At 43.0% G+C, this 19,739-nt stretch overlaps 1 protein-coding gene across 3 annotated transcripts in view; it reads right to left on the bottom strand.

Moving 5' to 3' along the window:
* Positions 1-1,563: 1,563 nt before the first annotated feature.
* Positions 1,564-19,739, bottom strand: part of LOC137351802 (zinc finger protein 462-like) — a 149,701-nt gene continuing 131,525 nt past the window's right edge. For 2 of the 3 annotated variants that reach the window (XM_068016653.1, XM_068016654.1), the window contains one exon: positions 2,021-3,180. In XM_068016653.1, coding sequence (XP_067872754.1) covers positions 3,176-3,180 — 5 coding nt within the window. In that variant the 3' untranslated portion in view covers positions 2,021-3,175. Of the gene's footprint in view, positions 3,181-19,739 lie in introns of all 3 variants that reach the window. The other variant, XM_068016651.1, reaches the window with a different exon arrangement.

The raw sequence follows: 19,739 nt of genomic DNA, 5'->3' as shown, positions 1-19,739 counted from the left end.
ATACACCAATCATTTAAAGCTGTATCACAGGTCAGCAAGGCCATAAAAAAAGCAAATCAAGCACTCGGCCTTATTTCCAGAGGGATACAATTGATAAGTAGGGAAGTTATACTAAAACTGTATCAAACTTGGTTAGACCACACTTGAGAGTACTGTGTGCAGTTCTGGTCACCATATTATGAAAAGGATATAGAGGCATGGGAGAGGATGCAGAGAGGATTTACAAAGATGCTACCAGAAGGATGAACAGGTTGGATCTCTTTATTTCTTGAAAAAAGGCTGAGGGGTGACTCACAGAGGTCTTTTTAAAATTATGAAAGGTTTTGATAGAGTGGATCCAGAGAGAATCTGACAGTCGCAGGAAAACCAGAGGAATCAGAAAATGCTAGGAGACCATCAAGAAACCCTGCCTGACAGAATGGAGGAGACAAAAGTGAACAGGGAAGCAGAAGCCCTGGCTTTATAGTGGAACACCAAGGGAACAGGTGGGCAATGGGGAAAGAAGCAGGCAACTGACAAAATGAGATGGGTGACCCAGAATGGGCAAAAAGTATCAAATTTAAAAATATATTATACAAAAGTCTACATGTTTCATGAAGAGTTAATAAAAGGCTGGCAGAAAAACAAGATAGTAACATGCTAAGAAGTCTCAACCAGTTGTACTACTGAGTCACCTAGTCGGAAAGCCTACAGTTACAGACAACTCTTTACCAAATTTACTTTGTAACTGTTTACATAGTTTCAATGCTAAATATTGACATAAACACATGATAAAATTAAACAGAATGTTCGACAAGTAGTTCTCAAGTTTCATAATATAAATAGGCCCACTCCTGCCTCTATTTCTCATGTTCTTATGTTTTATAATAGCAGTGTTTATGCCATGTAGGGATAAGATCAAGGCCACTGACTTACAATTAGTGACCTAAATCAAATTCCATTTGTACTGAATGGTATTTTTGATTTTTTTTCAGGTGCTTTGGGGATCAAATTGCATGACCATTTCATAGTGAAAAAACATAAGTAGCTTTTTAATTTTTTTTTGTACTCAATTTTTGCACCGGTTTCAAAGCTAAGAATATAGAATACAAAATATGGAATACAGATTGCAAGATGTACCATTGGAGCTAGACAACCAGTGTTTAGCAGTACTGGGTAAGGATAGTAGGGTTTAATTGCATGGGGACTTCACTTTGGTAGAACTGATGGTCGTTTTTGGACTGGGGCTGCGAGAGATTTACAGCACAAAATTTAATCTAGAATGTATTAACTGTTGTGATGTGAACACATTACATTTTAAGCCAACCTTTAGGCTCAGTGGAAGTGACATTTGCGTTCCTAATTTTAAATCCAAAACCTGAAATGGTGTGCATAAAACTCCCAGCATTCAAACAAATCTAATAGCCTCATAATGGTTAACTAAAAAGGAAGATTTTTTACCTTTTCAAACAGGCAGAATGATATGACTATTGAAATACTAAAATTTAACACAAACATTTTATTTCAACAAAAATTAAATCCAAGTTAAAGTTGTTCTAAATACAGACATTTTAACTTTCTCCAACACTGGAATTCTTAGGATTTATGGAACAAAAAAATACTTATGAACAGAACTAACACATCTATCCATAGAAAAATAAGCTACCATTTTGCCAAAATTCTTAAACACAGCATTTGGCAAGAATGTCATTTAAATCAAGAAATTGCTAACATAAAACAATAACCAAAACTAAAGGCTATCCTCCTTGGATATGGCTCTCAGTTTCTAAAGCATAGGTTTGCCACTCACTCAATTTTTTCCCCTCACAAATCCATATTTCAATTTTTGGAAGGGTGTTCTATTTGATGAGACAGCACATTGGAAAGTGGCAGATTAGAAATGTAACCCAATGCGTAAAAAGTATATTTATAAACAAATTCATTGAAAACCATCAAATACCCACAAGAATATAACTTAAAACATTAAATGAATACCTAATTTTGAAGGTGTGCGTGCATATGTATTTGTGTGGCATGGAGAATGAGAGTAAAAGGAATTATATTTAATCTTTTCTGGGCACACCTTCAGGAAATGCCTTCTGGAACCAAGTTTCACCATCTTCTTGAGGTTACCTTTGAAAACAAATTAGGCAAAGGGAAGTTGTATACCACGCTGAGGTCAATAACGCCTTAAATATTCCAATGCAGTGATTGATGGTTTGAAATTTTAATCTCTCCTCTTCTGAGACCGTGGAAGGAAAGCAGAAAATGGAGTTGGGAGTGGGAGGTGGTGTGATGGAAACAACATAGCCCTGATCTCAGCAGCAAACAAAACAAGGATGTGTTTGCATGTTTTCCATAACATACTTTAAAAAATGTCCTTTGGTAGAGTTTGCTGTGATTTCTGAAGTGTACTTTAGTGCCACAACAACTTGCACGGGTTGGAAAAGAAAGCATGCACAGGTGTGTGCTCACCACCACACAAGCAACTTATGTAGTGAGCTTCAGCAAAAAATACTTTTGCAAGAATAGTATTGATGGTCGATTTAGAATGTGTTTATATGATCAATTTTGATAGGATTTTTAAAAAAAAACTGCTAGAACCAGGGCATATGTATGCAACAATAACTGCAATTATCACCAGCCAAATAGAAGCATGTCAAATAGGCACAAACCTATATATATTCATAACACATTCCCACCATAAAGATCAAGGCATAATGGGAAGGTTGACTTCTTGGCTATAATAAACCACAGGGTTGGATATACAGCAGTACTAGCTGTTGAAACTAACTTCACAACAAAGGCAAATTCTAGTCAACTTAGTGCTGCTTACATTTTGAGAAAAAAATGCTTTAATGAAACAGCACATACTTGTCATAGTCTTTTAAGCATAGAATTATACAACCATCATTTAGCATTTCTATGCATATTTCCTGCTTGAGTTTACTCATTAAACATCACTGTTCATCACTTCATACCCAGATTTAAGTAAAACAAAATGCAAAAGGAACACAAACACAAATTTGCATTTATTCCACTGGAGCCCCAACATGAACTGCAACACTAATCAGGAAAGATTGGGGGACAGTATGTTCAGAAGACAAAGGGCCTTCTCTGTCTGAAGACATTGAGCATTCCCGTCTTCATTCAGATTGTTCTTTCTGGTTTCCTCTCAATAGGTCCTCATCAGCGCCTAATCTGGTTATTACAAATATATCAACAATGGTCACAAAACTAACCAACTTAAAAACTATTAGAACATAGAACAGTACAGCACAGTACAGGCCCTTCGGCCCACGATGTTGTGCCGAACCTTTAACCTACTCTAAGATCAAATTAACTACCTACCCTTCATTCTACGATCATCCATGTACCTATCCAAGAGTCCCTTAAATGCCCCTAATGTATCTGCTTCTACTACCACCGCTGGCAGCGCATTCCACGCACCCACCACTCTCTGTGTAAAGAACCTACCTCTGACATCTGCCCGAAACCTTCCTCCAATCACCTTAAAATTATGCCCCCTGGTGATAGCCCTTTCCACCCTGGGAAAAAGTCTCTGGCTATCCACTCTATCTATGCCTCTCATCATCTTGTACCCCTCTATCAAGTCACCTCTCATCCTTCTTCCCTCCAATGAGAAAAGCCCTAGCTCCCTCAATCTTTCTTCGTAGGACATGCCCTCCAGTCCAGGCAGCATCCTGGTAAATCTCCTCTGCACCCTCTCTAAAGCTTCCACATCCTTCCTATAATGAGGCGACCAGAACTGAACACAATATTCCAAGTGTGGTCGAACCAGGGCCTTATAGAGCTGCAGCAGAACCTCGCAGCTCTTAAACTCAATCCCCCTGTTAATGAAAGTCAACACACCATATGCCTTCTTAACAACCCTATCAACTTGGGTGGCAACTTTGAGCGATCTATGGACATGGACCCCAAGATCCCTCTGTTCCTCCACACTACCAAGAATCCTGTCTTTAAGCCTGTATTCTGCATCCAAATTCGACCTTCCAAAATGAATCACTTCACACTTTTCCAGGTTGAACTCCATCTGCCACTTCTCAGCCCAGCTCTGCATCCTGTCAATGTCCCGTTGCAACCTACAACAGCCTTCCACACTATCCACAACTCCAGCAACCTTCGTGTCATCGGCAAACTTGCTAACTCAGCCTTCCACTTCCTCATCCAAGTCATTTATAAAAATCACAAAGAGCAGAGGTCCCAGAACAGATCCTTGTGGAACACCACTGGTCACCGAGCTCCATGCTGAATACTTTCCATCTACTACCACCCTCTGACTTCTATGGGCCAGCCAATTTTGTATCCAGACAGCCAACTTTCCCTGAATCCCATGCCTCCTTACTTTCTGAATGAGCCTACCATGGGGAACCTCATCAAACGCCTTGCTAAAATCCATATACACCACATCCACTGCTCTTCCTTCATCAATGTGTTTTGTCACATCTTCAAAGAATTCAATAAAGCTTGTGAGGCATGACCTGCCCCTCACAAAGCCATGCTGACTGTCTCTAATCAAACTATGCTTTTCCAAATAATCATAAATCCTGTCTCTCAGAATCCTCTCCAATAATTTGCCCACTACCGACGTAAGACTGACTGGTCTATAATTCCCAGGGTTATCCCTATTCCCTTTCTTGAACAAGGGAACAACATTTGCCACCCTCCAATCATCCGGTACTACTCCAGTGGACAGTGAAGACGCAAAGATCATCGGCAAAGGCACAGCAATCTCTTCCCTCGCTTTCCGTAATATTCTTGGGTATATCCCGTCTGGCCCCGGGGACTTATCTGTCCTCATATCATTCAAAATTTCCAGCACATCCTCCCTCTTAACCTCAACCTGTTCGAGCATATCAGCCTGTTCCACGCTGTCCTCACAAACGACCAGGTCCCTCTCACTAGTGAATACTGAAGCAAAGTATTCATTTAGGACCTCCCCTACCTCCTCTGACTCCAGGCACAAGTTCCCTCCACTATCCCTGATCGGCCCTACCCTCACTCTGGCCATCCTCTTGTTCCTCACACAAGTGTAGAACGCCTTGGGATTTTCCTTAATCCTACCCACAAAGACTTTTTCATGTCCCCTTCTAGCTCTCCTAAATCCATTCTTCAGTTCCTTCCTGGCTACCTTGTAATCCTCTAGAGCCCTGTTTGATCCTTGCTTCCTCAACCTTAAGTAAGCTTCCTTCTTCCTCTTGACTAGCTGTTCCACATCTCTTGTCATCCAAGGTTCCTTCACCCTACCATCCCTTCCCTGCCTCATCGGGACAAACCTATCCAGCAGTCGCAGCACGTGCTCCCTAAACAACCTCCACATTTCTGTCGTGCATTTCCCTGAGAACATCTGTTCCCAATTTATGCTCCCCAGTTCCTGCCTAATAGCATTGTAATTCCCCCTCCCCCAATTAAATATTTTCTCATCCCGTCTGCTCCTGTCCCTCTCCATGACTATAGTAAAGGTCAGGGAGTTGTGATCACTATCACCGAAATGCTCTCCCACCGAGAGATCTGCCACCTGGTCTGGTTAGTTGCCAAGCACCAAGTCCAACATAGTCTCCCCTCTAGTCGGCCTATCTACATCTTGAGTCAGGAAGCCTTCCTGGACACACCTGACAAAAACTGCTCCATCCAAACTATTTGCACTAAGGAGGTTCCAATCAATATTAGGGAAGTTGAAGTCACCCATGACAACAACCCTGTTACTTCTGCACCTTTCCAAAATCTGCCTCCCAAGCTGTTCCTCCATGTCTCTGTTGCTATTGGGGGGTCTATAGAAAACTCCCAACAAAGCGACTGCTCCTTTCCTGTTTCTGACTTCCACCCATAATGACTCAGTAGACAAACCCTCCTCGACGACCTCCCTTTCTGCAGCTGCGATACTATCCCTGATTAACAATGCCACTCCCCCACCTCTTTTACCTCCCTCCCTATTCCTTTTGAAACATCTAAACCCCGGAACATCCAACATCCATTCCTGCCCCTGTGATATCCACGTCTCCGTAATGGCCACAACATCGTAGCTCCAAGTACTGATCCATGCTCTAAGTTCATCACCCTTATTCCTGACACTTCTTGCGTTAAAATAGACACACTTCAACCCATCATACTGGTTGCAACTTTGCCCTGTCAACTGTCTAACCTTCCTCACAGACTCTCTGCACTCGGTATCTGCCTGTTCAACAGCTACCCCATCCACTGATCCGTAGCTCCGGTTCCCATCCCCCTGCCAAACTAGTTTAAACCCTCCCGAAGAGCTCTAGCAAACCTCCTGCCCAGGATATTGGTGCCCCTCAAGTTCAGATGCAACCCGTCCTTCTTGTACAGGTCCCACCGCCCAGAACAAAGAATCCAACCCCTTGTTCCTAGACTAGTGAACCTGAGATTTTCAAATCCCTGTGACCAGAATTCACTCAGTGTGATTTGACCAGTGCATCATGAAAGTCCCAGCACACTGTTTTTAAATATTAGGATCATACTGAACAGCAAGTATCATCTTGCAGTTTTTAAAAAAAAGCTATAAAACACAGCATTGAAAGGCCCTTCCTAGAGGTTTTTGTATCCACCTGTAACTAGTTTCCCTTTGTCCTTTGCATTTTGAACTACAGTAGTAGTGATTCAGGCTGAGTATGTGAAGTTTTGACCGAAATCAAATTGCTCGGATTAGTTTGTTTTGCTTTGGACAGTCACCAGATTCCCACTATACCTTACAAATAACATACATCCCTGTATTCTACTTGCAGTTAAAAAAAAAATTACCATGGTTCAGATATTGAGAGTTGAGTCTGCCATCATCCTATGCTCTTTTCTAATTTTCTTGACAAGTTGGACCAATTGATTTTATACTCATGGTACACATTTTTGAAACCAATATGCAAACTTCAAATTCATTGAAGTTAACTAAATGTTTTTACTACAGAACAGATCTAAATACTTCTGTAAAAGTTTTGTGGCATCTTGTTTCTCTACAGCTCTCCCTGCATTAGTGTCAAAAGCAAACTTGAGTTTTAAATTTGGTTGCAATATTCAAGTTACTGACAGAATTGAAACCATCATTGAATTCTCCTCCTCCTCGTCCCCAACTGCCCCCACCGCCATACACTGTTCACAAATACTCAATAACATACTGGACCAAAAAGCAATCTTCCTTATTCTATTCCAGGGTCTGTAGTAGATCCTATTATTAACTCTGTATCTATAACTCTATTATGTTAAGCCAATTCAATGCTGCCACTAAACATTACCTGTAAGGTACCGCTCAGACCTTGTTCTGTGAGAAATAACTTGTGCGTGGCCGTGCAAATAAACTTAAAGGGAGTGTGGACTGAAAAAATGGGCCACACACAGTAATTAAGTTATAAAAGGAACATTGCAAGCCATACTATGTTATTTGTATCATCCCCATGGATAGCACATTATCCTAATTTGCATGTTACCTTGAACATATACAGTTCTTTCTTCTGTCTTTTCCATTCCTGCTGTACCTTTGTATTCTGAGTTTACACTCATCTTCTGGGATGAACTAGGTTTCTGCAATCCCTACATCATGACTTCTTGCTGCAAAGTAGGCCTCCAGCTCAACTATCTAGTTCCTGCTGGTTCTAGTATTCAGGCATAGATCCTCAACTGTAGTTTAGTTAGTTTGCTTAGTCTGTTTGCATTTGTTTATTTTGCATCAATATACTTATTGTCTTACCCTCTCCCTCCTTCTGACTCCAATCTGTTTAACTATATTTAAACATTTTATCTCTTTCCCCATCTCTGGCTTAAATGAATCTCAATTCCTTCCTTTGTATTAATCCTACTCTTTGATTCTGCCAGGTTCAAATGTAGCTCATTCACCTAGACTAACCTTGATCAGATCACCATACATGTTACATAAATAGGGTAAATTCAGTTAATCTCCTTACACCCCACCTCGTTCATAAGCTATTGATCACCCCTCCTAATGTCTTCTTCGACATGGCATTTTTTTTTAATGATGTTAGGACCGGGTGAGGAAGGGGTCTTGGGCTCCCCTCTTGCCCTTTCCCTGGATTGGCCGGAACAGGGTTCATCTTTTAAAACAGTGATTTTAGCTTACCCCCCTCAGTGAGCCCTTGCTCACTGCACTAACTGTAACTGCAAATGAACTAGACAGGTTTTCTTAGGTTTAATCAAGAAAGATGTAAGATTATTAGCCTCCTCACTCTAACCCGGTTAAAATTACTAAAATTTGCGACGCAACCACACTCGCATGCATACAAGAGGCACACGCAAATAGATACAGAGGGGCAGAAAGAATTTGCCGGGGGGGCGGGGGGAGTGGCGTTGAACTAGAGTTGGCAATAAATGGAATACAGGTACTGTCATTTGTCCTTGGTGTAATGTCCTTGATTGAAGTTAAGATCTTGGAGGTCTCACTGGGGCCTGGTGTACAATTTCTGACTTGCTTCTCTGGTACCAGAAGGCAGGCTGTAGTCTTGCAGTTTACGCTGCCATCATGGGTTCCCTGGGACTTTGCTGCAGAGAGCGCGCAACAAGGAAGGAGAGCGAGACATTTCTTCTGCCAGTCCAGTTGCTTTTCCTTTATGTGTGGCACAATTCAAAAAGCTCTAGTCTGGCCAGCAGGTAGGTCATGTGACCATCTCTGTCTGAAACAGCAACCTCTTGGAGGGCTGATGGATTTCAAAGTTTTCCAGACACACTCGGTGGGGGGTAGAGTTCTGGCTCTTACAGTCAAAGGATGTTGATCACCACTATTGACGAGGCCAATCTTGTTAATTGAATCAAGGAGCACCCCCATTGTCTCTCCATTCATGTCTCTCAGAATGCAAATGTGCAACCATGTTTTTAGCCACTCAGCTCTGCTTTTTAAAAAAAAACAAGTTATTTGCAATGTCCAGTAAAAAAGTTTCAAGTAGTGTCCCATTTGACAAAATTAATGTTTCCATTTGGCAGGTGTGATTTCTATCACACCTGTCTCTCGCTGAATGAAATGCGATATTGGGAGCATTTCATTACAAGTTAGAAGGAAGAGAAAATACAGGAAAGCACACATGCATTTCTCTCATTCATTGTTATTACCAGGTGAGAAAGAGGTATAGGGTTCCCTTTAATCCTTCACCTGGTCTTACTGTAACAGGGTTTTATTTTAATCACACCACGTTTTAGCCATCCCTTGGTGAATCCTTGTTCACCGCTTTCCAATTACAAGGCAAAGAAACCAGCACAAACAGGTATTCTTAAGTTTCAAAATGAAAAGTTGAAATTTATTAAACTTGAACTTAAGCTCTAATTCATTTGACGCCTACATGACGCGCACACCCTAGCATGCATACGCAATACACACAGGCAAATAGAGACATAAAAGAGAAGACAAATAAAGTGGAAACGTTTGAGGCAATATCTGAAGAGTTTTTGTTACGTTTCTTTGAGCTCACTGTAAAATCCTTGATTGTAGGTAGATCTTGCTTTTCGTTGGGGCCCAGTATTTTTCTTAAACCTTGTTTGCTGTAGGAGACTTTGCTCTCTTTGGGTTCATGCGTCTTCAGTAGATTCAGAGACTTGTGAGAAAGAGATGGCAGCAGACAGGAGAGACCTTCTCAGTTCAGGAGCAAAACAGAGAGAGTTCAAACTGTTTGTTCAATTCAGAAAAACCCAAGTTGCCCAGCAGGTTAGTCATGTGACTAACTGGTCTGACCACGTCTTGGATTGTATCACTTTAGTAGTCTCTGGAATGCTCCTCTTACACGCAATACCTGGTGATCAAGGTCCATTGTGGGTTGAATGTGTCAGGGAATGGTCCTTTGTCCTTCCAATCACTGTCTGTTAATATGTAAATGTATTTTACAACCACGGCTGATCTGTTTAACAAGTCCTTTCTTCACTCCAGTTGCAGTTTAAAATCAATGTTCATGACAGGGGGCGGCACAGTGGTTAGCACCGCAGCCTCACAGCTCCAGGGACCCGGGTTCAATTCCGGGTACTGCCTGTGTGGAGTTTGCAAGTTCTCCCTGTGTCTGCGTGGGTTTTCTCCGGGTGCTCCGGTTTCCTCCCACAAGCCAAAAGACTTGCAGGTTGATAGGTAAATTGGCCATTATAAATTGTCACTAGTATAGGTAGGTGGTAGGGAAATATAGGGACAGGTGGGGATGTTTGGTAGGAATATGGGATTAGTGTAGGATTAGTATAAATGGGTGGTTGATGTTCGGCACAGACTCGGTGGGCCGAAGGGCCTGTTTCAGTGCTGTATCACTAATCACAGAATTAATGTGCCTCATTCTTGGCAAGTGGGGATCCAGCAGGACAATTCTCATTCAGTCAGAAATCTTAGAAATTGTTTCAGCCCGTCTTTCCCTTTGCAGCAGTGCTGCTTTTAACTGTCCCTTTTCCCGAGGTGGCTCTGAGATAGTCATGTGTTGCCCAAGGGGTTTAAAGTTTCTTTAATAGCAGCTTGCAATGAGTTAGGAATGGGAATCCCAAGAAACATGTGACTTTTGGGGATGTTTGCATATTTCTACAATTGTCTAGGGTGCCTCAGTTCCTGTCGGGGTCTGCAGGGGGATTGTTGGATTAAATTAGCTCTGGATTGGAGCTCTGATTATGGGAGCCTGAGGCGGGTGGATCCACTCTGACCTCATTTTCAGTGCTCGTGAGTCATCCAAGTGCTGCTTACTTTAGGGTATTGTTGTTTCCCTTTTCTCCTGACTGTAGGGGTGGATTCTGTGCTAATCTTCCCTTTGTCCTCTGGGTCATTCTTGCTTGCAGGTATTTGTCCGCATTCCACTGCACGCCCTTGTGGCACATCAACTTGGTGAGGCATTGTCCTCACTGGTTCTCTGCCCTTGAGGGCTTTCTTTGTCGCTGCAGGTTTTTGTAAATGCTGTTAGCAGCCCTGTTAGGGTGCTTCTGTTGTCTGCATTTACATAGGAGAATGCGGGGTCTAATATTTTCAACATTTTGGGGTTGGCTGACCAGATAGTAGGGGTTTTCATTTGGGAATCCTCCTAGATCGCCTTTAACCTGTCCTCTTTAACTCTCTGCCAGACTTGTGCCTGTCTGTCCCCTTTTGTTCTCAGCCAGGGTCCCTTCCAGTTCACCAGCCCTCTGCAGGAGGGTTTCCCAAAAACCGGTACAGGAATTGGGGTGCAGATTTCACTACAGCTTGGGGGTTCCCCTCAACCTGGCACATGTGGCAACTCCTACAGTACTCCACCACATCTTTGTGGCGTTTTGGCTAGTCAAACTGCTGTCTTATGGGTCATATACCGACATGTAATCTCATGGGCCATTCTTAATATTTCTCTCTGGTACCCCTGCGGCACCACTAACTGGTGAACCATTGTCTACTCTTTGTCCTCACGTCTGTGAAGAGAACTCCATTTCCTCATCAGTACCTCATTTTTCAAATAACAGCAATCAGGGACTCCCCCTGCTTCAATTTCAGACTGGCCAGCCTGTGCTAACTTTCTCAATACTGGGTCGGCTTGCTGAGCCTCAGTTAGGGAAGGTTCATTTAATCCATGCTCTGGGTCTTCTAACTTTCCAAAGAATGTTTCAGACAGACAGACAGCATGGTCATCTGTCTGCAGTGCCAATTCAGTCTCTTATGGGGGAGCTGGTTTGGCCATGGCCCGATTCACTACACATTCAGGGAAACTGCAAGGGACCTTCTCCTGTCACTGCCCCGTCTCTCTGACCTCCTTTGGTCTCTCTTTCACTACTGGGGAAGCTACCAGCTTCGCCCCCGCCAGATCATTACGTAGGAGCAGATCAGTCCTGTCCGCAGGCAAACATAACAGGAGGAGTAGGCCATTCAATACGATCATGGTTGATTATCCTCTTCAATGCCTTTTTCCCACACTATCCCCATATCCCCTTATGTCATATGTATTTAGAAATCTGTCAATCACTGCTTCAAACATGCTCAATGACTGAGTTTCCACAGCCCTCTGGAGTAGAGAATTCCAAAGATTCACAACCCTCTGAGTAAAGACATTTCTCTTCATCGCTGTCTTAAGTGGCTTCCCCCTTATTTTGAATCATGTCCCCTGATTCTAGACTCCCCAACCAGGGGAAACATCTTAGCTGCATCTACCCTGTCTATCCCTTTCAGTATTTTGTAGGTTTCAATGAGATCACCTCTCAATCTTCAAATCTCTAGAGAATACAGGCCCAGTTTCCCCAATCTCTCTTCATAGGACAGTCCCGCCATCCCGGGAACATGTCTAGTGAACCTTGGTTGCTCTCCCTCTATGGCAATAACATCCTTCCTAAAGTAAGGGGACCAAAACTGCACACAGTACTCAAAGTGCGGTCTAACCAAGGTTCAATACAATTGAGGCAAGACTTCAGTACTCCTGTACAAAAATCCTCTTGCGATAAAGGCCAACATATCATTAGCCGCCTTAATTGCTTGCTGCACCTGTATGCTAGCTTTCAGTGACTTATTGATAAGGACACCCAGGTCCCTTTGTACATCTTCACTTTCTAATATCTTAGCATTTAAGAAATACTCTGCACATCTATTCCTCCTACCAAAGTGGATAACCTTACATTTTTCCACATTATATTCCATCTGCTATGTTCTTGCCCTCTCACGAAGTCTGTCCAAATCCCCTGGAAGCTGTTTTGCATCTTCCTCACAACACACATGCCCATTTAGTTTTGCGTCATCCACAAACTTGGAAATACTACATTTGGTCCTCACATCCAAATCATTGATATATATTGCGAACAGCTGGGGCCCAAGCACTGATTCCTACATTACTCCACTAGTCAGAGCCTGCCAACGCGAGAATGATCCATTTATTCTTACTGTCTGCTTTCTGCCTCTTAATCAAACCTGAATCCATGCCAGTATATTATTCCCTATTCCATGTGCTTTAATTTTACTAACCAACCTCCTCTTGGGGACTTTATCAAAAGCCTTCTGAAAATCCAAGTATACCACATCCACCGACTCCTTGTAGGGACAATCCCTAAGGTCACTGGACCCAAAACTAGGTCGCACTGCAAGCGTACCCATTGTAAAGGTGCGTAAACTGCCGTCCAATACCATTTACCATGATTCTGGTATTTACTGCGCACTCTGGGGGAAAGATCAGGCCTTTTCCCAGTAAAAGGGTTCTAGTGACCCCTGTATCCATGAGGATTACTATGGGCTTGCTTGCCCTATTCGAGGGGTATGTGGTTACTCTCCCTTCAGATATGGAATGCTGATAACCTTCAGGGATCTTACTGAATTTTCCTGCACCTGCAGCAGTGTGTTTTCTGGGTCTTACGTCTGCTGCAGTTAAAGCCACAGCCTGCTATGCTGCACTGAGCGGGTGTGCCCTGATTAATCCTACAGGCCGTAATAGGCTTTATCTTTTAAAACAGTGATTTTAGCTTACCCCCACGGTGAGCCCTTGCTCACTGCACTAATTGTAATTGCAAATGAATGAGACAGGTTTTCTTAGGTTTATTCAAGGATTAAGAAAAATACTGGGCCCTAACGAAAAGCAAGACCCACCTACAATTAAGGACTTCACAGTGAGCTCGAAGGACAGTAACCACAACCATCTTCAGATATTGCCTCAAACTTTTCCACTTTATTTCTTCTGCTCTTTTCTGTCTCTAACTGCATGTGTGTATCGTGTATGCATATCGCATATCCATAGGGGTTAACCAAATTTGAGTTTAAATTTAATAAAGTTCAACCTTTTTTCTTTCAACCTAAGAAAACCTGTTTGGCTAGTTTCTTTGCACTATAATTGGAAGTTAGTGAACAAGGATTCACCAAGGGGAGCTTAAAAAAAAACAACGGTGTGTTTAAAATTAAACCCTGTTATAAGAAGACCAGGTGAAGGCTGAGTGGGAACCCTAGACCCCTTCCTCACCTGGTTGTAACAGAAATTTGGGGGCTACCGTCCTGGATTTTACCCACAAACGATAGAAATTGTAAGTGGGAAGCCAAGTTGTTCCCAATCAAAAACAGCAAGATTTCAATATAGGTTTTCTTGTGGTTGTGTCTTCTTGAATACCAACAAGACTGCAACTGAAGCCAGTAGCTCTCCAAGCCAGGTGAAGTAACTTGGGATAAGTTAAAAGCACGGTCTATGGAGGAGCTGAGAAAAATGTCTGAGCAGTGTGGGATCACTGTACGTGGCAAGGCAAGGAAGTCTGAACTCCTAAGGTGAGTGGCCAACCATTTTTCCCTTGAATCTGAAGGAGCAGAAACAGGGTTAGAATATCTATCGTTTGTGGGTAAAATCCAGGACGGTAGCCCCCAAATTTCTGGTCAGATGCTGCCAGACCTGCTGAGTGAATCCAGCATTTCTTGTTTTTGTTTCAGATTTCCAGCATCCGCAGTATTTTGCTTTTATTTTAGAATAGACTCTGACAGGGTATTGTCAACAAAGATACAGTTGGAACAGAGGAAACTTGAATTTGAGGAGAGAGAAAGAAAGGCAGGAGAAAGAATCTTCCAGAAAGAATGCGAAGAAAGAGAGCTGAAGCAGCTTGAGTTAACTAGGGGGTGACCGAGCAACCCCAGTGAAAGCATGGCCAATATGGAAGAGCATAATTCAGGGCTGGATCCAAAACTGTTAAAAATATCTCAGCTAATCCCAAAATTCAATGAGGGAGATGTGGAAGTGTTTTTTGTGCCTTTTGAAAATCTGGCAAGGCAGCTAAAATGGCCAGCTGAGACCTGGTCTCTTATTACAAAGCATGCTAACCAGAAAAGCCCAAATGAGGTTTATTCCTTGTTGCCAGGTGACAGTTCATCAAATTATGAACTGACAAAAAATGCTATCCTCGGGGCATAGAATTAGTACTTGAAGCCTATCAGCAAAAGTTTAGAACCTTCAAGAAGAAAGCTAATCAAACTTATCTGGAGTTTGAAAGAAGTAAGCAGCTGGCTTTTGACCAGTGGCTGAGGGCTCTTAAAGTACATTTCAGCTATGAGAATCTCAGAGAAGTAATTCTGTTAGAGGAATTTAAACAGTCTCTCCCACTCTCCATTAAGACCCATTAACAGAAGCAGTGGGTTGAGAGAGCCCGGCAAGTGGCCATTCTGGCTAATGAGTTTGCTTTAATTTATAAGTCGGTTTCCCAGGGAAGAACCTTTCCTAGTCACCCCCACAAATCCAAAAAGGACGAGTGGGAAGGTGATAGGAGCCCAAGCAGTCCGAGGAGAGGAAGAAAAGCAGGAGATACAGGGGGCCCTCCTCTAGCCAAAAAGCAAGGTGCTGTGAGCAAGAGTGAGCCCCGGAGACCTATGTGCTGCCATTGTAATAAGGCAGGTCACCTAAAAGCTGACTACTGGAAACTAAAGGGAAAACCTGCAGGGTTTATCAGGGCACATCCGCTCAGGTGAAGGAGGAATCCTGGAGGAGAGAACGCTGTAGCTTTAACTGCAGTAACCCAGGAGGTTTACTACTGCCAGTGCAGGAAAAGTTAATAAGATTCCTGAAGGCTATCAGGGTTTTGTGTTTGAAGGGAAAATAACCCCATACCCCTCGAGTGGGGCAAGCAAGCCCATAGTAATTCTCAGGAACATAGGGGCCACTAGATCCCTTTTACTGGGAAAAGGCCTGACCTTTCCCCCAGAGTGCGCAGTGGATATCAGAATGGTGGTGAATGGTATTGGAGCGTAGTGTATGCCTGTACCTGTACACCAGGCACCTGGAGTGCGACCTAGTTTCGGGACCAGCGACTGTAGGGATTGTCCCTAGTTTGCCTATGGACGGGGTTGACCTGCTCCTAGGTAATGATCTGGCAGGGGTGAAGATGGTAGCTTCCCCAGTAGTGAAAGTAAGACCGCAGGAGGTCAGAGAGAGACGGCAGTGGCGGGAGACGGTCCCCTGCAGTTTCCCTGAATGTGTAATTAATTAGGCCACGATCAAACCAGTTCCCCCAGTGGAGACTGCATTGCCGCTGCAGGCAAATGACCATGAGGTCCGTCTGTCCGAGACTTTCTTTGGAAAGTTAGAAGACCCAGGGAAAGAATTAAGATTTTCCTAGCTGAGGCTCAGCAAGCCGGCCCAGTATTATGAGAATTAGCACGGGCTGCCCAGTCTGCAAGTGAAACAGAGGGAGTCCCTGATTGCTACCATTTAAAGAATGAGGTACTGATGAGGAAATGGAGTTCTTCTCACAGACCTGAGAGCAAGGAATGGACAGTAGGTCACCAGTTAGTGGTGCCGCAGAAGTACTGGAGGCTGTACATGCTGGTATATGAAAGACCAAAGCCCGCATAAGACAGCAGTTTGACTGGCCAAAACTCCACATGAATGAGGTGGAGTACTGCAGGAGTTGCCATATGTGCCAGGTTGAGGGGAAACCCCAACCTACAGTGAAACCTGCACTCCTAAGTCCTGTACCGGTGTTAGGACCCTCCAGCAGAGGGCTGGTGAACTTTAAGGGACCCCTGCCGAAAAGAAAAGGGACAGGCAGGCACAAGGCTGACAAAAGTTTAGAAAGGGAAGGGGAAAAAGCGACTAAGATGGCAGGTTAAAGGAAGTCCAGGAGGAATCCTGGATAAAACCCCTACTGTCCGGTCAGCCAACCCCGAAATATTTGAAAAGTTAGACCCCACATCCTCCTATGTAAATGCAGATGCTAGAAGCACCCAACCAGAGTTGTTAACAGCATTTACAGGAACCTGCAGAGACAAAGAAAGACCCCTATGTGGCAGAGAAATAGTGAGGGTGATGCATCACCTAGTTGAAGTGCCACAGGGAAGTGCAGTAGAGTCTGCACAAATACCTGCAAGCAGGAATGTCCCAGAGAACAAAGGGGAGATTAGTAAAGAATTTTCACCCAGTCAGAAAAAAAGAGAACCACCCATCCCCTGAAATCAAAAGCCATTGCATGACTCAGCCAAGCACTGAAATAGTGTTCAGGATAGAACCACCCACTACTGACTCTCCTGAGAGAAAAAAAATCCAACTTAGGGCTAATTAAATCTAACCGCACCACCACCACCCCCACCCCCCCAACCCCTTTGCAGATTGCAACAGGAACAAAGACCCTAGGCAGTCATAGAAATGGGCAAACTGAAGAAAAACTTCCCAAACAACCACATGTTTATTTGGATGTCAAAAAAGGGTTAGTTAAAACAGCACTGGCACCAAGAAAAGACAGGCTGTAATAAGTTTGAGGATTTATGAATGAATGAGAGAGAGATGCATGCTTTTGTTCCTATACCTTATATTTTTTTTCTCGACCCTTTTTAATGAAATGCGCTTTTCTGAAATCGCATTTCATTTCACTGCATGTGGAGGTGTCATGCAAACGCCCCCTCCACCTGCCAAGAATGAAGCATATTAATTTTGTCATATGAACATTGATTTCAAGCTGTTGCTGGAGCGAGGAAATGGCTTATTAAACAGATCAGCCGTGGCTGGAAAAAACTATTTGCATACTAACAGACAGTGCTTGGAGGGACAAAAGGGCTATTCCCTGCTCCAATTTAATCCACAATGGCCTTTTAGCACCAGGTATTGTGTGTAAGAAGAGACCTTCCAGGGTTGGATAAGCCAAGAGAATCCACAAACAGACATGGTCAGACCAGCTAGTCACATGACTAACCTGGTTGGCAACCTGTTGTTTCCTGAATTGTACAAAGAGTTTGAACTCAAAGACTGCAGTTTGCTCCTGGAGTGAGAAGACCTCTCCTGTCTGTTCCCATCTCTTTCTCACAAGCCTTTGGACCCACTGAGGACACATGAACTTGAAGAGAAAAGTCTCCTACATCGAACAAGTTTTAAGAAAAATACTGGGCCCCAACGAAAAGCAAGACCTACCTACAATCAAGGACTTTACAGCGAGCTCAAAGACCAGGGCGGCACAGTGGCTAGCACCGCAGCCTCACAGCTCCAGCGGCCCAGGTTCGATTCTGGGCACTGCCTATGCGCAGTTTGCAAGTTCTCCCTGTGACTGCGTGGGTTTCCGCCGGGTGCTCCGGTTTCCTCCCACAGCCAAAGTCTTGCAGGTTGATAGGTAAATTGGCCGTTGTAAATTGCCCCTAGTGTAGGTAGGTGGTAGGGGAATTGAGGGGATGTGGTAGGAATATGGGATTAATGTAGGATTAGTATAAATGGGTGGTTGATGGTCGGCACAGACTCGGTGGGCCGAAGAGCCTGTTTCAGTGCTGTATCTCAAAAAAAAACAGTAACCACAACCATCTTCAGATATTGCCTCAAATTTTCCACTTTACTTCCTTCTGCTCTGTCTCTATCTGCATGTGTGTATTGCGTATGCATGCTAGCGTGGGCGCATTGCGTATCCGTAGGCGTTATCCGAATTAGAGTTTAAGTTTTAAAAAAGTTCAAAGTTTTTTCTTTAAACCTAAGGCGGCTAGTTTCTTTGCCTTATAATTGGGAGCTAAAAAAAAAAGTGTATTTAAAATTAAATCTGGTTAAGGTAAGACCAGGTGAAGGCTGAGAGGGAACCCTAGACCCCTTTCTCACCTGGTCGTAACCGAGGTCTACAATCTCAATTCAAGTTCGCATTATCTGTGTCGTGCAGTATTTTAAAAGACTGTGTTCATTTTAAACTTTCTTTTCTCAACTGAAAGCAAGTTATGTTCTGAATATCTGTTAAATCTGAAAGCCTGTAACAACCCTGGATAATCTTCCAAGACCTCTAATTTATCAGTACCAATCTAAAAGTTGTACTACACAAACCGCACAATATCCTAAATGAGGTCTTTTCAATAAATAAGGTTAGAAGAAGTTAGCTTTGATTTCTAGTCAAATGTCTTCCACATGCATGCTGGAATAGCCTTCTTGATAATTTCACACTGTAAATGATGACTATCCATACCAAACCCCTTGTATGTGTTTTTTAAAAGGACACTGATTCATTGTGTATAGATTTCACGCAAGATAAGGCATAACTTGCTGAGGAAATATTTACATTCTATTAATTTGTAAAAATTAGCTTCAATTAATGGGGGGGAATTTCTAACCGGGTTAACACCAAAAAGTACTCAAGTATCTACCCAAACTACCTCTAATTAGATGGTGGAAACTAATTAAATATTCCAATGTGCTTCAGGATTCAGAAGTTATTAATTGTCTGAAATCATGTTTGCTACCTACATTAAAGGCAGAAACAAAAATTCCACATCTGGGATAGTTTCCTTTTACTACCTCTTCAACAAAGCACAAATCAACAAGGTTCGCCTGCCGAGAAAGCACATGGCAGCATTGGCATATTAGGAATAGGTAACAATCTGCCCCAAATTATGTGAAACTTCCATACAGGAAGTCTGAGAGGCATATATCAGAATTCCATTGGTAAATGGGGGGTGTATAAGCACAGTTTCTACAAAGATTGGCCTCTAAATATTTAATCTCAACACCATTACAAAACCTCTGTACAAACAAGCCATCCAACTGAAAAACGTCTCAGTTTCACTACTGTGAAATTTGAGATCAAATCACTGTACTGTCTGTTACTGGCACTTATTGCACAAAACAGTGCAAGTTAGTGTCTTTGAACATGGCATATCCATTCAGAGGGATCCAGAAACCTATGGCCACAAAATTCACAGAAAAATCGTGTGGCTTTAGCTGAATGGTCATATCTTATGAACCTTTGAATCCCTTGAAAGACAAAAAGGTGAATCTATATAGGGGTCTTCACACTTTTTATATTCGTTCAAGGGACATGGGCACTGCTGACGAGGCCAGTATTTATTGCCTATCCCTAATTGCCCTTCAGAGGTGGTGGTGAGCCGCCTTCTTGAACCAAACCTCATCACA

This window comes from Heterodontus francisci, chromosome 36, assembly GCF_036365525.1.
Source record: "Heterodontus francisci isolate sHetFra1 chromosome 36, sHetFra1.hap1, whole genome shotgun sequence".
NCBI lineage: Eukaryota > Metazoa > Chordata > Chondrichthyes > Heterodontiformes > Heterodontidae > Heterodontus > Heterodontus francisci.
The sequence above is the reverse complement of the archived record's forward strand: the minus strand, read 5'-3'. Positions and strand labels throughout refer to the sequence as shown.